The 20,180-nt window shown below is 38.1% G+C and overlaps 1 protein-coding gene across 2 annotated transcripts in view; it reads left to right on the top strand.

Annotated features, from left to right (window-relative positions):
• CMC1 (C-X9-C motif containing 1) overlaps positions 1 to 20,180 on the top strand; it is a 720,812-nt gene that overhangs the window by 677,529 nt on the left and 23,103 nt on the right. For both annotated transcript variants that reach the window (XM_044064756.1, XM_044064757.1), the window contains one exon: positions 15,172 to 15,262. In XM_044064756.1, coding sequence (XP_043920691.1) covers positions 15,172 to 15,262 — 91 coding nt within the window. The remainder of the gene's footprint in view (positions 1 to 15,171; positions 15,263 to 20,180) is intronic.

Here is a 20,180-nt window from a genome sequence, read left to right as displayed (position 1 = left end):
TCAAGCTCTCGTTTAAAAAACAGTTGTCTAATGCTAAACTTTTATACTTTAACATTTTGTTTTTAACCATTTTACATTTTTCAGTATATGAACTGTTATCTGTAGAATGTCTACTCACCGACTCTGGTAGTGTAATGCTTTTACTGAGCCACTGATCAAAGTTAATGTCCAAATAGGTTTGCAAATCTCTGGAAATAACACCTTCTGCAGAAGAAACCATAGTTACAGATGGATTGTGACGCCGTGAGCCACTGCTGTTTTCGCTGGAACTCCTAGCTTGCCGCCGATCTTCCTGACCTGTTGATGTCATTTCCTGGTTACCGTGGTAACCCTGTGAACACTGCGCACATGGTATGGAATTGTAAAATTCACTTTCATCAGTTCCTTCTTGCGAAAAAGCATTAATAAGCTTAGTAAGTTATCCAGGTAAAGACCTATTGTTAGAAGTAGCATGGGGGACTCCTCGGTTTCCTTGCATCATCTGCTACGAATCCAACACCACCAATAACCAATAAAAACTGCAACACAGACAACGCTGAATAAAATAACCAACTGATAACCTCCAACAAACTCAGCGAGCAAGGATCCAATAAAGGCTGTCCCTCTTGAGTTAATAATCCACTCACTCTACCACAAAGGTATAAAAAACACCACTTTATTAACAAACCATCAGATTTAGCACTTTCATTTCCCTACAGGAGACTTCTTCAGAATAAACACCATATTTTTAACAGTCCGTATTTAAACAACCACCGGACCATCCCATTGGCCCAGACCATAATTAATTAATTATATTCAATTAAATCATTAAAAATATTAAAAACATATTACACTTTTAAAAATCATTTTTAAAAAATATATATATACATGTGTTTCATAGGAACTTGTTATATATTATTATAATTCGTTTTTTGCCTTTTTTAACATCTAAAGCCTTTAATTTCAAGGCAGGAACAATCGAGATGTGGTCATTTGATCCTGGTGTAATACAAGGATCTAGTCTTATTGCCATAACATCTCTCTGTATCCAAGCCTAGATTCCCAGTCTCCTCCTCTATCATTCTTTACTACCTGTTCTTAGTCAGACCTTTCACATATCTGCACATGTCGATATAGGGCATTTGTTTCTTTTTTCTTCCCTATATCGTACATATGTACCTAGATCCACTATCTAAGGCATCTTTCTGTTTTGCCTACATAGAATCCCCAGCAAAATGCACAGTATGCAATATACACTACCCCTTTTGAATAACAACTGAAATAATTCCTTACTGTTAATTCCTTTTGATGTCCAGAAAAAAACAAACTCTTACAATTTGCTATAATGGGGCATTGGGCACACCTTCCACATTTATATGTGCCTATCCTATTTGTGGTTCCTATACCTATTCCAGTCTTTTTCTTTTCCAGGATTTCCTTCAAATTGGGGTTCCTCTTATAACTGTACCTAAATTTCTTGCTGAAAATTTCTTATTTTTTAAAAATGATTTTTAAATGTTTAATGTATTTTTAATGTTTTTAATGATTTAATTGAATATAATTAATTATGGTCTGGGCCAATGGGATGGTCTGGTGGTTGTTTAAATATGGACTGTTAAAATAAGGAGTTTATTCTGAAGAAGTCTCCTGTAGGGAGATGAAAGCACTAAATCTGATTGTTAATAAAGTGGAGTTTTTTTATACCTTCGTGGTGCAGTGAGTGGATTATTAACTCGAGGGACAGCCTTTATTGGATCCTTGCTTGCTGCGTTTGTTGGAGGTTGAGATCAGTTGGTTATTTTATTCAGCATTGTCTGTTGCAGTTTTTATTGATTATTTGTGCTCTGCTGTTTCCATTTTTTTAATACTTGTTCCCTTCTGTCATAGTTTGGTTAGGATTGACTGTTTCTGCCAGTATGATTACATCTTTATTAATACAAGTCTTGGCAAGACTCAGATGGCCCTTTCAATTAACAAATCCTGCTGTGGAGTACCAGTCCAGTTGAAATTTAAGGTTTTCCTTGTGTGTGCTTTCTGCTAACATCTCTTCTTGAGAAGTCTCATACTCTTCCAGCCTTTTCTTCATTTCAGCCTCTGATTTTTGCATTTTTATCAGTTCATCAAATAGATAGTTAAAGCTTTGTGTTAGTTTATGTACTTCTTCAGTGTTTTGTTTGTTTTAATCATCTCTGAGTACATTTGATTTTTTTTTTCTTGTACACTGAAGCCTGTTTGCTTAACAGCTGCAAGATTCTTCTTAGTATATTCTCTTCACCTTTTTTGGCTCATTTTGTTTTTCAGGTTCTCTAAATTTCTTTGCTGGCATCCTGGCAGTGTACTTTACTACCTAGTAACTGAATTTTACTCATATTGACAGTATCACTGGCTGTTGTTCCTTAGTTTCTTTTTTCACACTGGGAGAGCTGAGATTAAGCTTTTGATCAGTGTGCAGCCATCGTGGAAGTCCAAATTTTTGAATCTTTTGATAAAATTGCTATATCGTAACAGACCGAACAGATGTTTATTAGGACTTAAGGTTCTAGAGATGTAAAGAAGTGTAAATGATGAACTGTTCAGCACAAAGTAATATTTCCATTGGTAGCATTTAGAAAATTCTAGTTCTTAAACTTAATTTGATAGGTCACAGTAAACATAGTAATTATTGTTTGTAAAGTTTTGTAAATAACTTACAATGCCCCAGTAAACACTCAAGTTAAACAGGTATTGTCGGTAGCATTGTGTCTATTCAGCTGTCAGCATGAGGCTAACTTTGTTGTTGATGTAGAGAAATATAAAAAATATGACTATGTAAATAGCATATGAACAACATGTAATATCTGTTAGGTGCACTATCCAGAGATCAAGCATCAATGCAAGTTGTATTGCACATCATATATGCTTTAGGACAGTCCTACAGCAGTTAGCATGCAGCATAGTTTAACAGTCATCAATATAAATATATAAATATAAAGAAGCAATTTGAGATTCCTGCAGGCATCACTAGGGTGAGTCTAGAGAATTGCTTGGCTGTATCTCTAGAATTTAATGAATTTTAGAATATGGTGCTCAGTACAGTCATCAGTATAGATATATCTGCTGTCCTCTTCTCATTGTTTGTACTGAAAACAATTCATCTGTTACTTGAGACAGAGGATATCTTTCATATTTTGTTTGTTCTTCTACATAGATTTTTCAGTGTTATGTGGAGTAGTCTCCCCCAGCCCACCCGTGTTAGCTTCCAGTGTTTCTTAGAAGTTTGCATTACCAAAAGAAATCTTTTTTTTACGTTCCAAAAAAGATTCATAGCTATTCCAAGGCCCTTGAGATCCATTACCATTCTCACCTTGGCAGTACCCTCCCTGAGGTTGCACCTCCTTCCTCCAGGAGAGCAATGGTCAGTCCTGGAGTAAAATTCTGGATACCCATCCAGTAATCTAGTTTGTTTAAGGGAAGATAGTGAGTTGGGCTGCTTAGCATGCAGATGTTTATTGTTTATTCCAGAGCTTTGTGATGCTGTGGGTTATAAACCTATCCCTCCATGTTTTATTTATCTGTTTGTAATTAAGTCCCTGGTTCTAGTATTGGTGGAAACATTAGACTTGCAGAGAGACAGGAGGTTTAGGACAATCTGGCCTCAAATGGTGTGGTAAGCAAGACCGATATCTACCCTCAGAAGTTTATACAACAGTGAATAAAGGGGTGGAGCTTCCAGCATCTCTTGCTAGCCCAGAGACTTTAGATCTATGATCTTTTTGGTGAGAGACCTTTGAGGTATTTCTAAATGATATGTTTAATGAGTTACATCCCAAAGGGGGAAGGGATGTTGTACTCTGTAACTGGCCTGATCAGTTCTGAGTATAAAGTGATTATCTCTTTAGACCTTGATAATATTACCTTTGCAGTTAGTTGAGCTAAATAAAAGGATTTTCTGAAAGCAGTTGTTACATTATGTTCAAAAGAAGGGGCACTGTCAACCCAAATACCGAAATCCCTAATTACATATTTGTTTTGTAGAGGTGTCTTGTCTAGACAATATAATGGGAGGGAGGGGGTTGTCTACCAAAAGTAACAATAGAACACTTTTTAGCATTTAGTTTGATCTCAGTTTTACTACACCAGTAGTTTACTACGGGAAGTTCATTCTGTAAATTTTGGGTGTCATAAAGTGACTTTTCAAACCACCCCTCCCCCCACAGTTTGCATTTGTCTGCAGACTTGATTAACTACATTTCTTGTCTCTCTCTGCTTGGAGATCTGAGAAAAAATACCATAAAGAAGAGATCTCAGCAGTGAATCCCGAGGGACACCAGTGGTCACTTTCATGCTTTTTAAGAAAGCACCTAGAAGTCATACTAATTGGGTTCTGCATTTCTGCCAGTTTGCTAAAATGGATCTAATTTTTGAATTGGTCAGTTTTTAACAGAGCTTTTAAAATGCATTTCCCTGTAACTTAGATGTCTACCTAAAAGTCCTTTATTAGTTGAGTTATTGCTTTCATCATCCATGTGAGCATACATATATGCTTGTGTGTGTGTAGATGTATAGTTATGTGTATGTGCATCTCCATATATATATATATATATATATATATATATATATATATATATATATATATATATATATATTAACTCCCCACGTGATGTAGACATCCTACAGAAAGGCCTCACTGAGACCAATGACTGGTGTTGAAACCATGGCCTTAAGCTTAATGCCAAAAAATTAATCGTCATCCACTTTGGGAAAAACTCATTTCCCACTAATTACAACATCGATGGGAGCCCACTGAACACTGAAGGCATTATAAGAGATCTGGCGACACAGGTTGACAGCAATCTCTCCTTCAACCACCATATTGCCACTGTGGTCAGAAAGTCTTATGTGGCACATCTCATTACCAAGGGTTTTGCATCCAGTTAAAAAGAGGCCATTATCTCTCTCTACTCTTCCCTCATTAGGCCAGTCATAGAGTATAATGCCCCATTTGGCATGTACCTCATTAGACACATGCAACAGTTGGAAAGACCACAATAGTACCTCATGAAGAGGATCCTAGGCTTTAAACACATGTCGTACATGGACAGAATCAAAAAACTCCAGCTGTTCTCTCTCTCATATCGTCTACTAAGAGGCGATCTCTGCTTGACTTAAAAAGCCATGTCTGACCCAGCTCTGTTAGAAATGCTACATCTAAAGAAATCCCAATCCCTCCATACCACACACTCCAGAGACCTCAACCTCATTACTACAATCAACAGAACAAGCTGGAGGGACAGGTTCATAACCCAGAGACTGTCCATGCTGTGGAATAGACTTTCCATACATGTCAAGCAGAACACCTCACTGGCCCTCTTCAAGAGAAATCTTAATGAGTGGATACGAAATAGAAAGTTCAGCCCAAGGATCACTCCAGTGGCTCTACTTGATAGAGGCACTGGGAACTAACTTCAGGCAGCACGATGCCAGGGCACTTCTATGGGCTAGGCTTGTAAAGGCTCCAGGACCATTAGCCTAGCACACACTTATGAAAAAGTGTACATATCCCTGTTAAATTGCCAGGTTTCTGTGATATAAAAAAAATGAGACCACAATAAATCATTTCAAAACTTTTCCCACATTTAATGTGACCATTTAATTGAAAAACAAACAAATCTTTTGAGGGGAAAAATGTTAAAAAAAAAAAAAAAAAAAAAAAAACATACAATACGCTGGTTGCATAAGTGTGCACACCCTTAAACTACTAATTTGTTGAAGCACCTTTTGATTTAATTACAGCATTCAGTCTTCTTGGGTACACACCTGCCATCAATTTAAGAGACTCTGATTAACCCCAAATGAAGATCAGCTGTCCTAGTAGGATTTTCCTGACATTTGCTCAGTTGCCTGCTACAGCAAAAGCCATGGTTCACAGAGACCTTACAAAGCATCAAAGGGATCTCATTGTTGAAAGGTATCAGTCAGGAGAAGGGTACAAAAAAAAAATCCGCAGTATTGGATGTACCATGGAACACAGTGAAGACAGTCATCAAAAGGTGGAGAAAATATGGGACAACAGTGACATTGCAAAGAACTGGATGTCCCCCCAAAATTGATGATAAGACAAAAACTGGTCAGGGAGGCTGCCAAGAGACCTACAGCAGCACTGAAGGAGCTGCAGGAATTTCTGGGAAGTACTGGTTTTGTATTACACGTGACAGTAATCTCCCTTATATTCTCCATATGTCTGGACTGTGTGGTAGGGTGACAAGACAGAAGCCTTTTCTTACACAGAAAAAGATCTAGGCCTGGCCAGTATTTGCAAAACAATACATCAGGTCTCCCAAAAGTATGTGGGAAAATGTTTTATGGTCTGATGAGACCAAGGTTGAACTTTTTGGCCACAATTCCAAAAGGTAGATTTGGCGCAAAAACAACACTTCACATCACCAAAAGAACACCATCCCCACAGTGAAGCATGGTGGTGGCAGTATCATGCTTTGGGGTTGCTTTTCTTCAGCTGGAACTGGGGCTTTAGTCAAGGTGGAGGGAATTATGAGCAGTTCCAAATACCAAATACCAGTCACTTTTGGCCCAAAACCTTCAGGCGTATGCTAGAAAGCTGAAGATGAAGAGGAATTTCACCTTTCACCATGACAATGACCCCCAAGCATACATCCAAATTACCAAAAGAATGGCTTCACCAGAAGAAAATTAAAGTTTTGGAATGATCCAGCTAGAGCCCCGACCTAAATCCAATAGAAAATCTGTGGGATGACCTGAAGAGGGCTGTGCACAAGAGATGCCCTTGCAATCTGACAGATTTGGAGCACTTTTGCAAGGAAGAGTGGGCAAATATTGCCAAGTCAAGATGTGCCATGCAGATAGACTCCTACCCAAGAGGACAGAATGCTATAATTAAATCAAAAGGTACTTCAACAAAGTATTAGTTTAAGGGTGTGCACACTTATGCAAACAGCATATCGTATATTTTTATTTTTTATATTTGTTCCCGAACAGATTTGTTTTTCAGTTGAATTGTACAGGTTATAGGTGACATTAAAGGTATTTATTGTGGTATCTTGTTTTTATATCACAAAAACCTGGCATTTTAACAGGGGTGTGTAAACTTTTTATATCCACTGTGATATATATATATATATGATGGGTGTATACATATATAAATGCAGACATACATATACAGAGAGAGAGAGAGAGAGACGCACACATTCTCATACATTTTTTTTTCTTTTTGCAAGTTCCACTTTTCTGGCTGTTTGATGTTCTCTTGCCCTAGCAAGCTTTGCATGATAAACCAGTGTCATGTAAGCTGATGAATTAGCACAAAAGCTATTGCACTACAGAATTTTGTCATTACAACCGAATCTTGCTGTTCATGAACTACTACCTCAGTTGTAAAATGGGACATTTGAGTATATTTATCCTGCCATTTGGGTGCAACTTTAGTTAACCTCCAAACTCAGTGTTAAGGCCAAAAATTTATACTGTGATGATGATTTCTTTATCTCCTGATCACTCTAACTGAAACAGGTGCTTTTCAGTGACTGGCAGGAAAAGAAGGGTGACAAATTTTGTGGGGACTGGAATACAAGTGTGCAAATAACTGGAAGTAGTGTGTTAAATTTGGCTTGCCTAGGTTGAATATGTTCATATTTAATGCAGTGAAAATAAACGTATCTGGCACAGTAATTTTGTACTGGAAACTAGGAGATGTCTAGTTGGGATATGTCCATATTTAATATAATGCTGAATGAGATAAAATTACAGCAGCTCACAGATCAACAAATACACAGCCTTCTGTGGAGACAACTGCTCTCCAAGTTCTGTTTTTGTTTTGTTTTTTTTTAAAGTAACTTGTTCATACTTAATAGTATGTCATGGCATTTAATGTGATTAGTGCCACAATGCACTTATATTTCTTTCATTCCTTATTTATTTGAGATATTAAAAAAAATCTTTGTATTTTTGTTTTTATTGAATCACAGCCATAATAAATTTAGATTTTTTCTCAGTGAGATCATGTGAGGTATAACATTAGGTGCATCCATAGAATTTAATCAGCATCTCTGCAGATGCAAAGTGATGCATCCATTGAAGTCTATGAATACACTGCATGCATTCCCTATGTTGATGTCACTGAGTTTAAAATTTGTTTACCCTCAGTAGTGCAGCGTTGGGGAAAACAGTATTTTTAAAAAGTTACAATGGGAAAAGGAACATCCAAAAACATTTGCCAATGGGGATAAAATGCTGTTCAGCATTTCCTGCACTGCATACTGTGATGGAAAGTTTGTTTTTTTTAAAGTGAAAAAAAAATCACTTTATGGAGCTTGGCTTCTTTATGGGGTCATGTCTAACTTGGAAAACTGTGTGCGTAGTGCACATGGCATCTGTTGGAACAAATGAGTTGCATGTGGCCAAAGTGAGTGCAAACAGCAGTGGCATTCGTACTTTGTAACCCATAGAAAGGAAACTGTCTGGGTTGCAAATTCTGAGGCCAAAGGTGGGAACAGCAAGAAGCTGGTGGTGCTAACTGTTAATGTCAGAATCACTGCTTACATGTTTTTGTGGTAGGATGACTGGGCATGCCTATGTGTGGTTTCTTAAGAGTTGTTCTTACGACTGAGGTCATACCTTTTGATAACTTATTTTCCTGATGCTTTTCTCTTTCATCTTGTTTATCTGACTTAAGTTTCTTGTAATGTCCTGAGAAATCTTGCTATCAGAACATGCCAACTGAATTTTTATTTATGAGAAAGAAGAGAGAGAGAAAGAAAACATTGTTCCATCTGTTTTTGATCTTTTACACAGATTGATTTTGTTACTATTATCTAATCTTATTCAGGCCATTTGTAAATATTGTAAATAATTTGTTATTTATGTTATCTTGGATATATGTAATTGACTGCTGTTATAGTATTAAAATCAATAGAATCTTTAAAAAAGAGAGAGATATAAGGCAAAGGATGTAGCTGGCTTTCATGCCTTTCACCTTCTTTAGGAATTGAAAAGGTTGTAGCAGCTTCACTTTTCTCCTTTTGGTATCCAGAATGAAGCATAATGAGGGTGCACAGTGATACATTTTTGAGTGTATATCCTGAAGAAGGATTTCCTTCCCACACCTAGATAACAGTAGGCAACATAGACGAAATGGAAGGTGACTGACATTGAAAAAGACATACTACTACACCACAGATGTGAGTGTGTGATGCATACATTGGGGAGAAGTCACTGGACTCTTAAGATTTAAGGTTATGAGAAGTACTTTATGTAAAATTGTATTGTGCCCATCTCATTTCCAAGGGCTTGCAGTATGCATAATTTAGTATGTTTTGCTTTTGTTAACATAATTTGCTTAATTTAAGACGCATGCAGAATTTAAATTAACACCATCAGTTTGGGGGAAAATTTCAGAAAACTGTGCCTAACACAAATTCTGTAATTCACTGCTGCTTTTATTTCATAGCACCTTTCCTACTGCTTGTCTCACGAGTTGCAATGTTTTAGTGAAACTAAAACAGAAGGCAAACCTTGAACCTACAGTTTCTGAAATCTTGTACTTTTGAACACTTTGTAAACTCCTTTTAAAGACAAACATGCTATCTTTAAAACACCATGTCTAGATTCATTGATCATGTTCACCCATGGCAAGTTGCTACTCTGCACAATAAGCAAAGTTAGCTAATTTTTTTTCCTTGTATCAAATTCAAAAACACATGTAAATTGAGTTTTCTAAATGAAGCATGTTTCATTAAAATATATTGGTGTAGTGGACTGCAGGTTACTGTGTAGAATGAAAATGGTTTGACTTTTAAATTGGGCTGGTGGCCTATAGCAGTATTGATTTGATTTTTTTTTTTTTTGTGTGCGCAGTGTAAAATTTACCGTGTCACTGGATGGTGATATCATTGAGTTCAAATTAGATACTGCTCAAAAAAGTTAAACTATTTTGTTGTCCTTTTCGATAATTTGAGATGCACAGTCAGGTTTCTTAAAAAAAAAAAAAAAAAAAAAGCATGTTGCATATGCTTTGCTGAGCTGATAGTGTATGTCAGTGCAAAACCAGAATGCATCTTTAATTTCTGGGCTCCTGGTATGGGGGATCTCCATCTCACATGATCTGCAGTGCTTTCTTTATAAAGCAGAACTTTGCTGTTACAGTGTGACTCAGTGAAGCTATCTCTAGTGAGAATCTGTCAGAAGGTTCCTCTTCGGGGCCAGAATGAGAAGCTAGTGCTTCCAAAGCTGTCCTCTTTTTCTTTCCTTCTAGCTACTTTAAAAAGTGCATTGGTTTTGAAATAATGAGGTTTTTGTAAGCTTTACTGATTGTGAAAGATACAGACCACAGTGAAGTTGTAACTGATGATTTGACTTGAACTTTATTTCTGAGATTGTATTCCTCCCATAATTTCCATTATCACTTACAGAAGAAAGAAACACTTGACAGTGTAGCATATTAAACATGAATAACTGTGGACTAGAATTGGGTTATGCTGATACTGGCATACAGTAACAGATTAAGTGGGCAGTCATTTTGCTATTCTAAGAGTAGAGCAAGATGTGTTATTGAAAAGGTAGATGAGTAAGGAATATTGTGATATTTACATAGAGAACAAAGGGACAGAAAACCTAAATAGGTAACTATAGAGAGGATACAAGTAGAGGTACTGAGAAAGAATGTTGAAAGTTTGTAAAGAGTAAGGAGACTCACAAAGAGGGTGAAGCACAGTTTCCGTGTTCTTCCAGTAATTTTTGAAGTAAAACCATGAAGAGTACGAAAGGGTTTTTAATTATGGTTATAGAGATAGTAGGTCACATACTTCTCAACCTGGAAACATCAAAAATATGGACAAGCCCCATGAAAAATAGGTACAAATCTGTACGCTATACATAATTAGGTAACCCCATCCACTTCCACGGAATTGTGGGATACTAACTTTCAAACACAAACTGAAGAATAGGCAACCAAAATATGGCACCAGTGTTCCCCTGCAGTCATTCCAATATCCCGTTACCTGGCTATTCCACCCCCATTTACCATAAACACTTGTGTGCATACTGCTTTACTTCTACAATGATTATTTGGATTTTATTTTTACATTTTATAGCACAATGCACAAACACTAATAGACATCTGCTAAACAAAGCAATACTATCTCACAATGAAAATAGACTTGGCATTAAAACTTCTCTGCCCTTATAACTCACATTCATTGAAACAGAATTGAAACCCACACCACATCCAAAGAAAATGCATCTGGCCAGTGGTGGATAAAAATTACCTTTGGGCTGTTTTCATATCATTGGCCCCTTCCACACAAAACAAGAAACATACATGTGTTCTTTGATACACTTTCCTGACTTTATTAAATTATATTCCTTGTATAATAAGAGCACATTTTAAATTTGTTTGAACATTTTTCCAGTGGGCAATGAAACAAAATGCATGAACCAATAATGACAAAACTGCCCAATTCAGAACATTTCCATCATAAAAGTCTACTTCCACACCCACACTATATGTATGTATGCATGTATGTATATATATATATATATATATATATATATATATATATATATAATATATATATATATAAAATGACAGTAGTGTAAGCCATAAGCATCTTGCACAGCTTCTCGCACTTATTTTCAATTTCAGTTTTTTTTGAGGGGTGCAGGGGACGACAAAAGGCCAAAAACCAGGGACACATTTTAAACATTGCTTGTATCATTTTGGAAAGTTCCTAGAATAAAATGTTGTGTTACCACCATGCATTTCACTGCCAAGTCTTGAACACAGGACCCTGTGCACTACAGTCAGAGCAACATACCACTATGCCAAATCAGCAGTTTCCTGAAAGATAGGAAGACTGAAACTTAAATGACTATCATTTAGTGAATTCAGTTCTCACTGTAGCTCTCAACCTCTTAGCACAAAAAAATGGACAAAGCGAATAATGGGGGAATACAGAATTCAATTCTCACTTCTCACCATAGCTCTCAATGTCTTAGCACAAAAAACCTGGACAAAGCCAGTAATGGGGGGAATACAGCCCCAAAATAGGGACAAATTTCAAATACTGATCTTATAAACTTAGAAAATTGCTAGAATAAAAGGTTTTGTGTTACCGTTTATTTTCTGAAGAATATGAAGTCTGAAATTCAAATGTCTGTCGTTATTTAGTGAATTCAATCCTTCAGGGATTTGCCACAAAAATCCTGAAAACCACAGATTTTATGAGGAACAGAACAAAAATATGAGACATAAATTCACAAGTGGTGGTGGCTAGGGACTTTAGGCTCTTTTTGAGCCTGAGTACTTGTAGCCACCAGGTGTATTCACCTGGGGCATTTACACACACATACTTCTGTTCAGATACCTGCTCTGCAGTACCCACACTCACAGTCCCTTCCTTCCGCCTCAAGCTCTGCAGTACCCAGAAGATAATAAAATTTTTTTCCAAGTAGCCCTTCCCTGAAAGCATCTTCTACCACCAGTCCTTCCCGCTCGCAAAAAAATAAAAAAAAAAAAAAAAGGTGGGAAAAATTCAGAAATGAAGGGGTGCCACTCTGGAACCATGGCACCCCATTATTTGGACCCCAGAACTTGGTAAAAACCGAGTAATTCAGTATGGTTGGGAGGTATGGTGGGTCATCGGAGGATGGTGGTAACTGCAGGAGTCTGCATGGCTCTAGTTCTCGGACAGTAGTGATGTACAGCTCAGGCAGTCAGTGAGTAAAGGTGAAGTTATATAGAGTGATTTATGGTTTTGGTGCTGACAGGTTTGAAGTGTTGAGCAAAAAAAGTGGGGAGGTAGTATCGATGAGTGGAATGGGTATATGAAATTTGATCAGTTATGCCGATATACCAAGGTATGGGTACAGGAGGCACTGACAGAGACTTTGAAGGGAGCAGATGCCTTTGCTAAATAACATTAAATGTACTGTAAAAGAAAGTGACTTGTATAGTAGGGCATGGGACTAGTGAAGAAGGCAGCTTGTATTGTATAGAATACAGTGGCGGATACTGAGCAGAGGGTGTCACATTTAGAAGTAAAGCTATTAAGATGCATTCCTGATCATACGATTTTTTAACTGAAGATAGATTTAATGGATAAGATAGGGTGCAAGCAGGGCACTGGAACATAGTCTTTGTTTTCACAAAACAATAAGAGGATAAAGCTCCAGTGTGGCAGGGAGATAAGGGGTAAGAATGGCTGATAGCTGGTCTGAAGAAATAGTAAAAAGGAAATGTATATAGAAATTATTAGCTCAGGGCACTGAAGAGTGACAGATAGATCAGTCTGATACATAGCTTTATTCCTACCTGATGACCTGAGAGCTGTCAGGTTCTTGGATTTTGGCAAGGCTTGTAAAGTTTTTCCTTGATCTCTTGATGGTGCCAGAAGACTTGAAATATAAGTATGATTGTTCTGTCTCACAAAGAGGTTGGGCCCAGGAACAACCTGGGATATTACAGACCATTTAGTCATATCTGTGTCCATGGATGTTTTGGAAAATACCTCAGTAATGCAGGATGGTCCAGTTTCCTGGAAACCAGTGGCCTAGCAGGTTGCAACATTTAGTTTCATACACTGAATTAGTTCCAAACAAGTCTAATTCAGTTCTGTAACAAGGTCGCATCTTAAATGAACAAGTGCAACTCACTAGTCATAGTGTAGCAGGTTTTTAACATAGTAAGAACACTGATATAATATCACACAAGCATTTTTGTCACTCATTTTTATACATTAATTAACCAGTACCATTTGAACCTGCTGCATAATTAAGATTTAGGGACAGATTCAGTAAAGTCTACACTAAGTGTACATCGTTCTGAGTGGACAGACAACACAGACGTAACTCTCACCTTCCTCCTCCTTATATTAGTTTTCCTACTGATATTCTTGCAGCTTTAAAAAGTGACAGGGATTCATAAAGGTAACCACAAAGTGTAGACTACATGTACACTTAGTGTAATCTTTCCGAGTGACTAGAAAGCACAAAAAATGTGATAAGAATTTTATTGAATACATATCGTGTATACTTATTATAGGCTTTATTGACTCTGGCCATTACTTTACCACCATGTCTAAATCCATTAAGGTTATCTGTTTATCCACATCTTAACATTCCATTCCTTTTCATCTCTTTTCCTTACCATCTCTTTAACATACTGTACTACAATTTCCGTAATACTTCCTTGTCATTTTTCCCTTTATTTTTCATTTCTGTCATTATACTGCTTTCTTCTTTTGCCATTTTACTTAAAAAGGGAAATACGTCCTTGTGTTTCTTGCAGAAAATAGCTTTGTATATATCTCTTCTTCTTTCTGTAATATACTTTATAATTTTTCTCCAAACTTTCTAATATCTTATTGTGCATTTGCATTTGCATATATTCTTTTTTTTTTTCTTTCTTTCTTTTTGTCTTATTCATGTTTCCGTTGTAAATGGAAGCTTTTCTCCCTGAGCCGCCTCTGAAAATGGGCTCTGTCCCAGTCAGACTTTCCTGGTTAACAAAGAATCAAACAGGATTGTGACACAATACTGAGGAGCACTGGGATGAGTGTCCAGTTCTATTGGGGAGATCCAGGAGTAAACACAGACTAAATGGTGGGAGTTTGTAGAGACCTGATGAGAAAAAAAAGATATGAGAGTTGTTTCAGTCCTAAATTCAGTTTCACTATATAGCATTGTGAGTGGATTGTATGCTGCTTTGCTACTTGGCAAGAGGTGTTTAGATCTGTGGGTGATTGATTCTGCCATAGAGCTTAATGGTAAGAATACTTTATAATGTTCTGAAAGTCTTTTAGCACGAAAAACATAATTGGAGTGCTTGTAAAAGAGGGCCAGCAAAGTTATCAGTGGGCCTTTGGTGCAGTAGTTGCATACAAGTTAGTAGAGATTTGAAGGTACTTAGAATGAGTAGGGAGTATTGCACGAGTTATCTGCAATTTTCAGGTGGATGTAAAGAGCCATTGGTCTTTCATGTATATGCTCGTGTGTTAAAAAGTTGTAATTTTTCTTCATTTTTACTGCCTTGTGCATCAGAAAAAAACACTTCTAAATTAGCTTTCCTGAGACGTAGCTGTGTACTGTACTTCACAAAAGGAAGTATTTCTTATAACTGTGTGTGCTTGTGATGAAACTTCAAAGGTACTAACTCTAAATATGCTGTATTTTTATGTTTTTCAGCATTCACCGAATGTTGCAAAGAAGGTGGTTTCTTCATGGTTTTTAAATGTCGGAAGGAAAATGCTGCATTAAAAGACTGCCTAACTGGCTAGTAAGTGCACTTTGAAATGCATGCAGTTAGTCTGTTTCTGTCATTAAGTGCTGTGTGCCATTTTTTATGGGCATGAGCTAAAATGCTAGAAAAAATATATACAATGTTGAAATTAAACAGCACAATTCAAGGTTTGACATTTCTGACATGGTATATACCTATTGCAAAAGAGCATTTGGTATGACTTTGAAGACTTCTGAACACCATTACTTAGCTATTTGTCCCCCAGTTACTATAAACACTGTTTAAACAGTACAGTCCCGCAATGAAAATAGACTTAACATGAACAGTAAACTTCTCTGTCCTTGAAACAGCATTCAGATCCACATTCAAAGAAAATGCGTCTGGGCAGTGCTGAATTAAGGTTATCTTCGGGGTGTTTTCAAACCATAGGCACCTTACACACATTTTTAGGACCATGCATACATGCATGTGTTCTTTAATGCACCATCTTGACTGTATTAAATTTGTATTCTTTGTAGAATTCAGCACCATTTGTTAGAGTGGCCTAAATTTGTAGTTTTGAACAATTTTACAGTAAGCAATGAAACAAAACATATTTACCAATAATGACAAAACTACCCATTTCAGAACATATCAACCATATAAGGTCACTCAAACTTCTGTCATTACAATCCACCAATATCAGTCAATGTGTACAATCTCTACAGAAGTAAAAGTCAAATGAGTAATTCCGCAATGAAGAGGTTGCTGCTGGCAAACAACTTTACATTTCAATGTTTCATTTACAAATTCAGTGCCTGCTGCCGTTGAAGAGTAAATTGCTTATGTTACATTAAAAAATGGTAAACTGGTAGTATTGCAGTAGGGAATGTCTGGGAAACTGACAACAGGTTCATCCGTACTAGGCATCTCAGCGAAAGGAGGACACAGGAATGCAGTGCCCCATCCCCCCACTCCGGAGCAGCTCTTTTGAGTGTGCACCTTTAACCCCTAGTGGGCGTGGCTTAAGCCTTTAAAAACTAAGTTATCACCTTAGAGTTCTAGAAAACTCTCATTGAAAGAGGTCAAATATCAATAGAGTTGTGTTTGCCATCACATATGGCTCAAGACAAAATATCCTGGTACCTTGTAAGTAACATGGTTTTGGAATTATTAATGCAAATATGAACAATCCATATTTGACGCCTAGAGGAGCAGTAGGGGTTAACTGCAGAAGACGCCTGGAGGAGCACTCGGCTGTAATGAGTGTACTGAAGTATCAGCAATCCATCCGCATGGTGTGGGAGTAGAACCCATAGTCTTCTGCACCAAAGGCAAGTAAGGCTACCTGTTGAACTACTAACTCTGATTTCAAATTTTATATCAGAAACACTGATGGGCATTTGCTAAAGAAAACCATTGCACATTGAAAACAGACATAACATAAGCAACAGTAAACTCTTCTTAATTTGAAATTCACAGTTCCTTTCCCCATGCCAATATGTGCCCTAGGTAGCTGCCCAGATCCAGCTCTATCAGCCACATATAACTTTCCCAAACTGTCAGCTCTGCTTCCTTACCCCAATAATGTGCTGCCAGTTAGAATGCTCCATTCCCTTCCCAGACTAAGATGTGTGATGCATTTGACACCCCCAGACTTGAGTTATTTATCATGTGCTGTAAAATCTGTGCATCCTATTTGAAGGTGGGTTTGTTTCCTCTTCTGTCAGTTCTGTTCTGTAAACGTTTGCCCTTCCTTACAGACATGAATTTCTTCTAAGTGCCTTACAAATCTAGAACTCTTTTAGAGGAAAAAGCTGATGTTGTTTATTCCTGTGTACCTTCCCATGATGCTAAAAGTTATGTTCTGTGTAGAAGTTCAGCAACAGCACTGGGCAGCAGCTTAGAAAATTAATGTCAGAATTCTACCTCTTAACAGCCATTAGTCACTTTTCACAAAGTCACACATCACTGCTACAAAGAAGTGTACAGAGTATCTCGCTCAGCTAAGTTTGCTAAATTTCCAAATTGCATGGGAAGCAGGTTTCTTCTTAGATTCCTGCCATTTTCTCTTCATATTGGTGGAATATCAGACTCAGACCTGGGAGGTTAGTCCCACCTCACTTTATATGGGCACTGTAAGTTGGTCTTTTTTCTGATTCCCACAAGTCCTTATCTGGGAACACCATAGGCAGCTACTGACATGTTGCATTCTCTTTCTTCTACAAAGAGCACACCAGTCACCGTACCTGAGATCCTGTGGCAGGTCATTAAGCAGCTGATGTAGGAAATTCATGGACGTCAGATCCTAGCTAGGTCCAGATTGGCTTTAATCCAGCCCACTGCCCTTTTGCAGGAGCCAGCCCTTCTAACCAGCTTCTCCCCAAATGCCACTTCCTCTAGCATCAGTATATCCCGCACATCTCTTCCTTCAACACTAATGCCACTAGAGGCAGTCTTAATAATCTGCAAATTTCTGTTCCTCTGCATCATTATGGTAAGGTGTAGTGAGTCCCATTTATGGTTTCATCTGGGAATTTCTAGGCATCCTTCTTGAATGCTGCTTTTCTTTTATTCTTCTACTTGCGTCCCCAGCACATGATGCAAGGAATAGTTCCATTGATTTACTACTGTAGGAATGTGTTACAGGTGGGGTCTGCCACTCAGTCCCCCCTTTTTAGGCAGTTGCTGTTTTCTCCATGCAAACTAATATTTCTGTGCCTCAACCTGTATTATTTCAATCCCTTTGAGATACTTTGCCCCAAGTAGTGCTCCATCCTCCTCCTCTGGAACCTTTATCTCAGCCTTTTTTGGTTTTCCTTAAATTCAAACTAATTTCAGAAGTGAGGGATGGCCTAATGAAGCCATCCCTTCTTTCAGACAAGATTATGGCAGTTATCTGTATAAGTGAGCATGCGTGCTGTGTAGTTTCACCCATTGTGGATACATTTCAGGACATGCAATTGAGCACCTTGAGACTGTTTTTTTTATCCTCAAGAAATCAAGCTGAATCTTTCATCCATGTCTCTCTCTCTCTGTCTGGGTATTAGTTTGGTAGAGACAATCAAACTAGACAGTACAGTATCTGCAGTAGCCCTTTTGGGGACCCTGTAGTTTAGTTCATCCTCCAGAGAGGACATTGTAAGCTTTGGACAGGCAAGGAGAGTTTTTTTGCATCCTTCACCATCAGGTCAGTAAGCTATCTCACACAGGTGTTGTACTTTGGCAGATCAACTTGACAGAGTACTATAGTCTGCAGAGACAAATACTTGATGTTGACTTAAGGAAAGGCTCTCTCAAGGCATAGGCTTCCACAACATCAGTGGTTGGAAACATGAAGGCCTACTTGTCTTATGATACTACAGAGGTTTAAGCCAGATCACCAGGAACTAGCGCATGTTAGTACTCCTGACTCCATCTTGTCCCTCTCAAGGGATCTGTGGTGTTTGGACCATAAATAAATGTGTCTTTTAAACCAGTAAAAGAATAGGGGGCAAACACTTAATATTGTGCGTATAACTTTCATCCTCTTCAACAGTCATACTTCAAATCAACCAGAGGAAACCTTGATTCCACTAAAATCCTTTTGGCCATTAGCTGGATGCATAGTGGATAAACCAGCAACCCTTACCTGATGGTTCTGACAAGGAAGTCCAGGCCATGAAGTCCTTCGAGATTTCAGAGCAGCAGCAGGTAGCCCCAGTTCAGCCAACACTCGTTCTGACACACAACCAATCCAGAAAGTTCTTAGAATAAGTGATGCCAGCTGTGCAGCAGTAGCAGCAGTATGGTTCACATTCATGTGGGTAAGGGAGATGCTATCTGATGTTTCTTTGTCTCCCAGTGTCTGCTCTTGGATCTTACCCTCTCCCATCAAAAAGGCATTGCAGGTGAAGGAACTCCTGTTGCTCAGAAAAAAGAGCTGTCTAAGAGTTCCTGCCAGACCATCAAGGACTAGGGTGCTACTCTACATTTCTTTTAGGTCCAGAAAATACCTGTGACCACTCTTGGATCTTAATACCCTGAGCACATTCATCCCCAGTCTTGTTATATCACCCTTCATTCTGTTCTTTCTTTAACTACAGATAAGGATCAGAAACCAGGCCAGTCATTTCCTTTACTTTCCTATAAAAGATGGTCAGTTCCAGTTCATAGTCCGTCACTCTTTTGTTAATGTAAACTTTCAAGGGAATGCATACAGTAGTAGCTGCTATCCTGAGACTACAAAGAACAGTGATGTTATCTCGACAAATGGCTTCTAGTAGCAACAGAGACAGTCTCGCCTGACGCCTAGACATTATGCTTTTTAGACATCCCATTCCTTGAGAGTAACTGTGAATCATACCTTTGTATACCCGAGTCTTGTGCAGCTTTTGGCTTTCGTGTGCTATTCCTTTGATATCAAGACAGGTCAGGTACTTTTATCCCCTTTCCCTACCAAAAGTTGACTACCCTATCTTTGAGTGTGTTACCCATGCACTCAGTGTTTTGTATTTTTTTTTCCATACCCCATTATGCCTTGACTGCTTGCTACAAACTTGTCTGTACTTTGGACTGCTGTGTCAAGCCTTCTAGTATATGTGCTTCCTTGTATGATTCACATTGGATATAGTGGTGGTGCATTTTTAGCAGTGCCTTGCATATGACTGATATCTGCTCCCATATGTATTCTATTGGCTTCATATGGGAGTCTCCACTGTGAAAGATCAAACAACCTCCCTCTTTCCATGATGGGTGAGCCACTGTCAGTCTCTCACTGCCATCTTTCCAGTGTGGCTCTTCCACTGCCTGTGTCATCTGGGTTACAGTCAGGAAGCCAGCTCCCATGTCAGACATTTTTACCCTTAGAGAGAGTCTCAGACATCATTTGTATGATACTTCAGCTTCTTATGCAGTGTAAAGTTCTAGCAAGACTTTAGCTCAGGGTGCTGAAGCTAATGGCTTCTTCTATAGTCATCATTCCCCACACAAGATC

Source organism: Protopterus annectens, chromosome 3.part0 (genome assembly GCF_019279795.1).
Source record: "Protopterus annectens isolate FY-2018-M chromosome 3.part0, PAN1.0, whole genome shotgun sequence".
Lineage (NCBI taxonomy): Eukaryota > Metazoa > Chordata > Ceratodontiformes > Protopteridae > Protopterus > Protopterus annectens.
The sequence above is the reverse complement of the archived record's forward strand: the minus strand, read 5'-3'. Positions and strand labels throughout refer to the sequence as shown.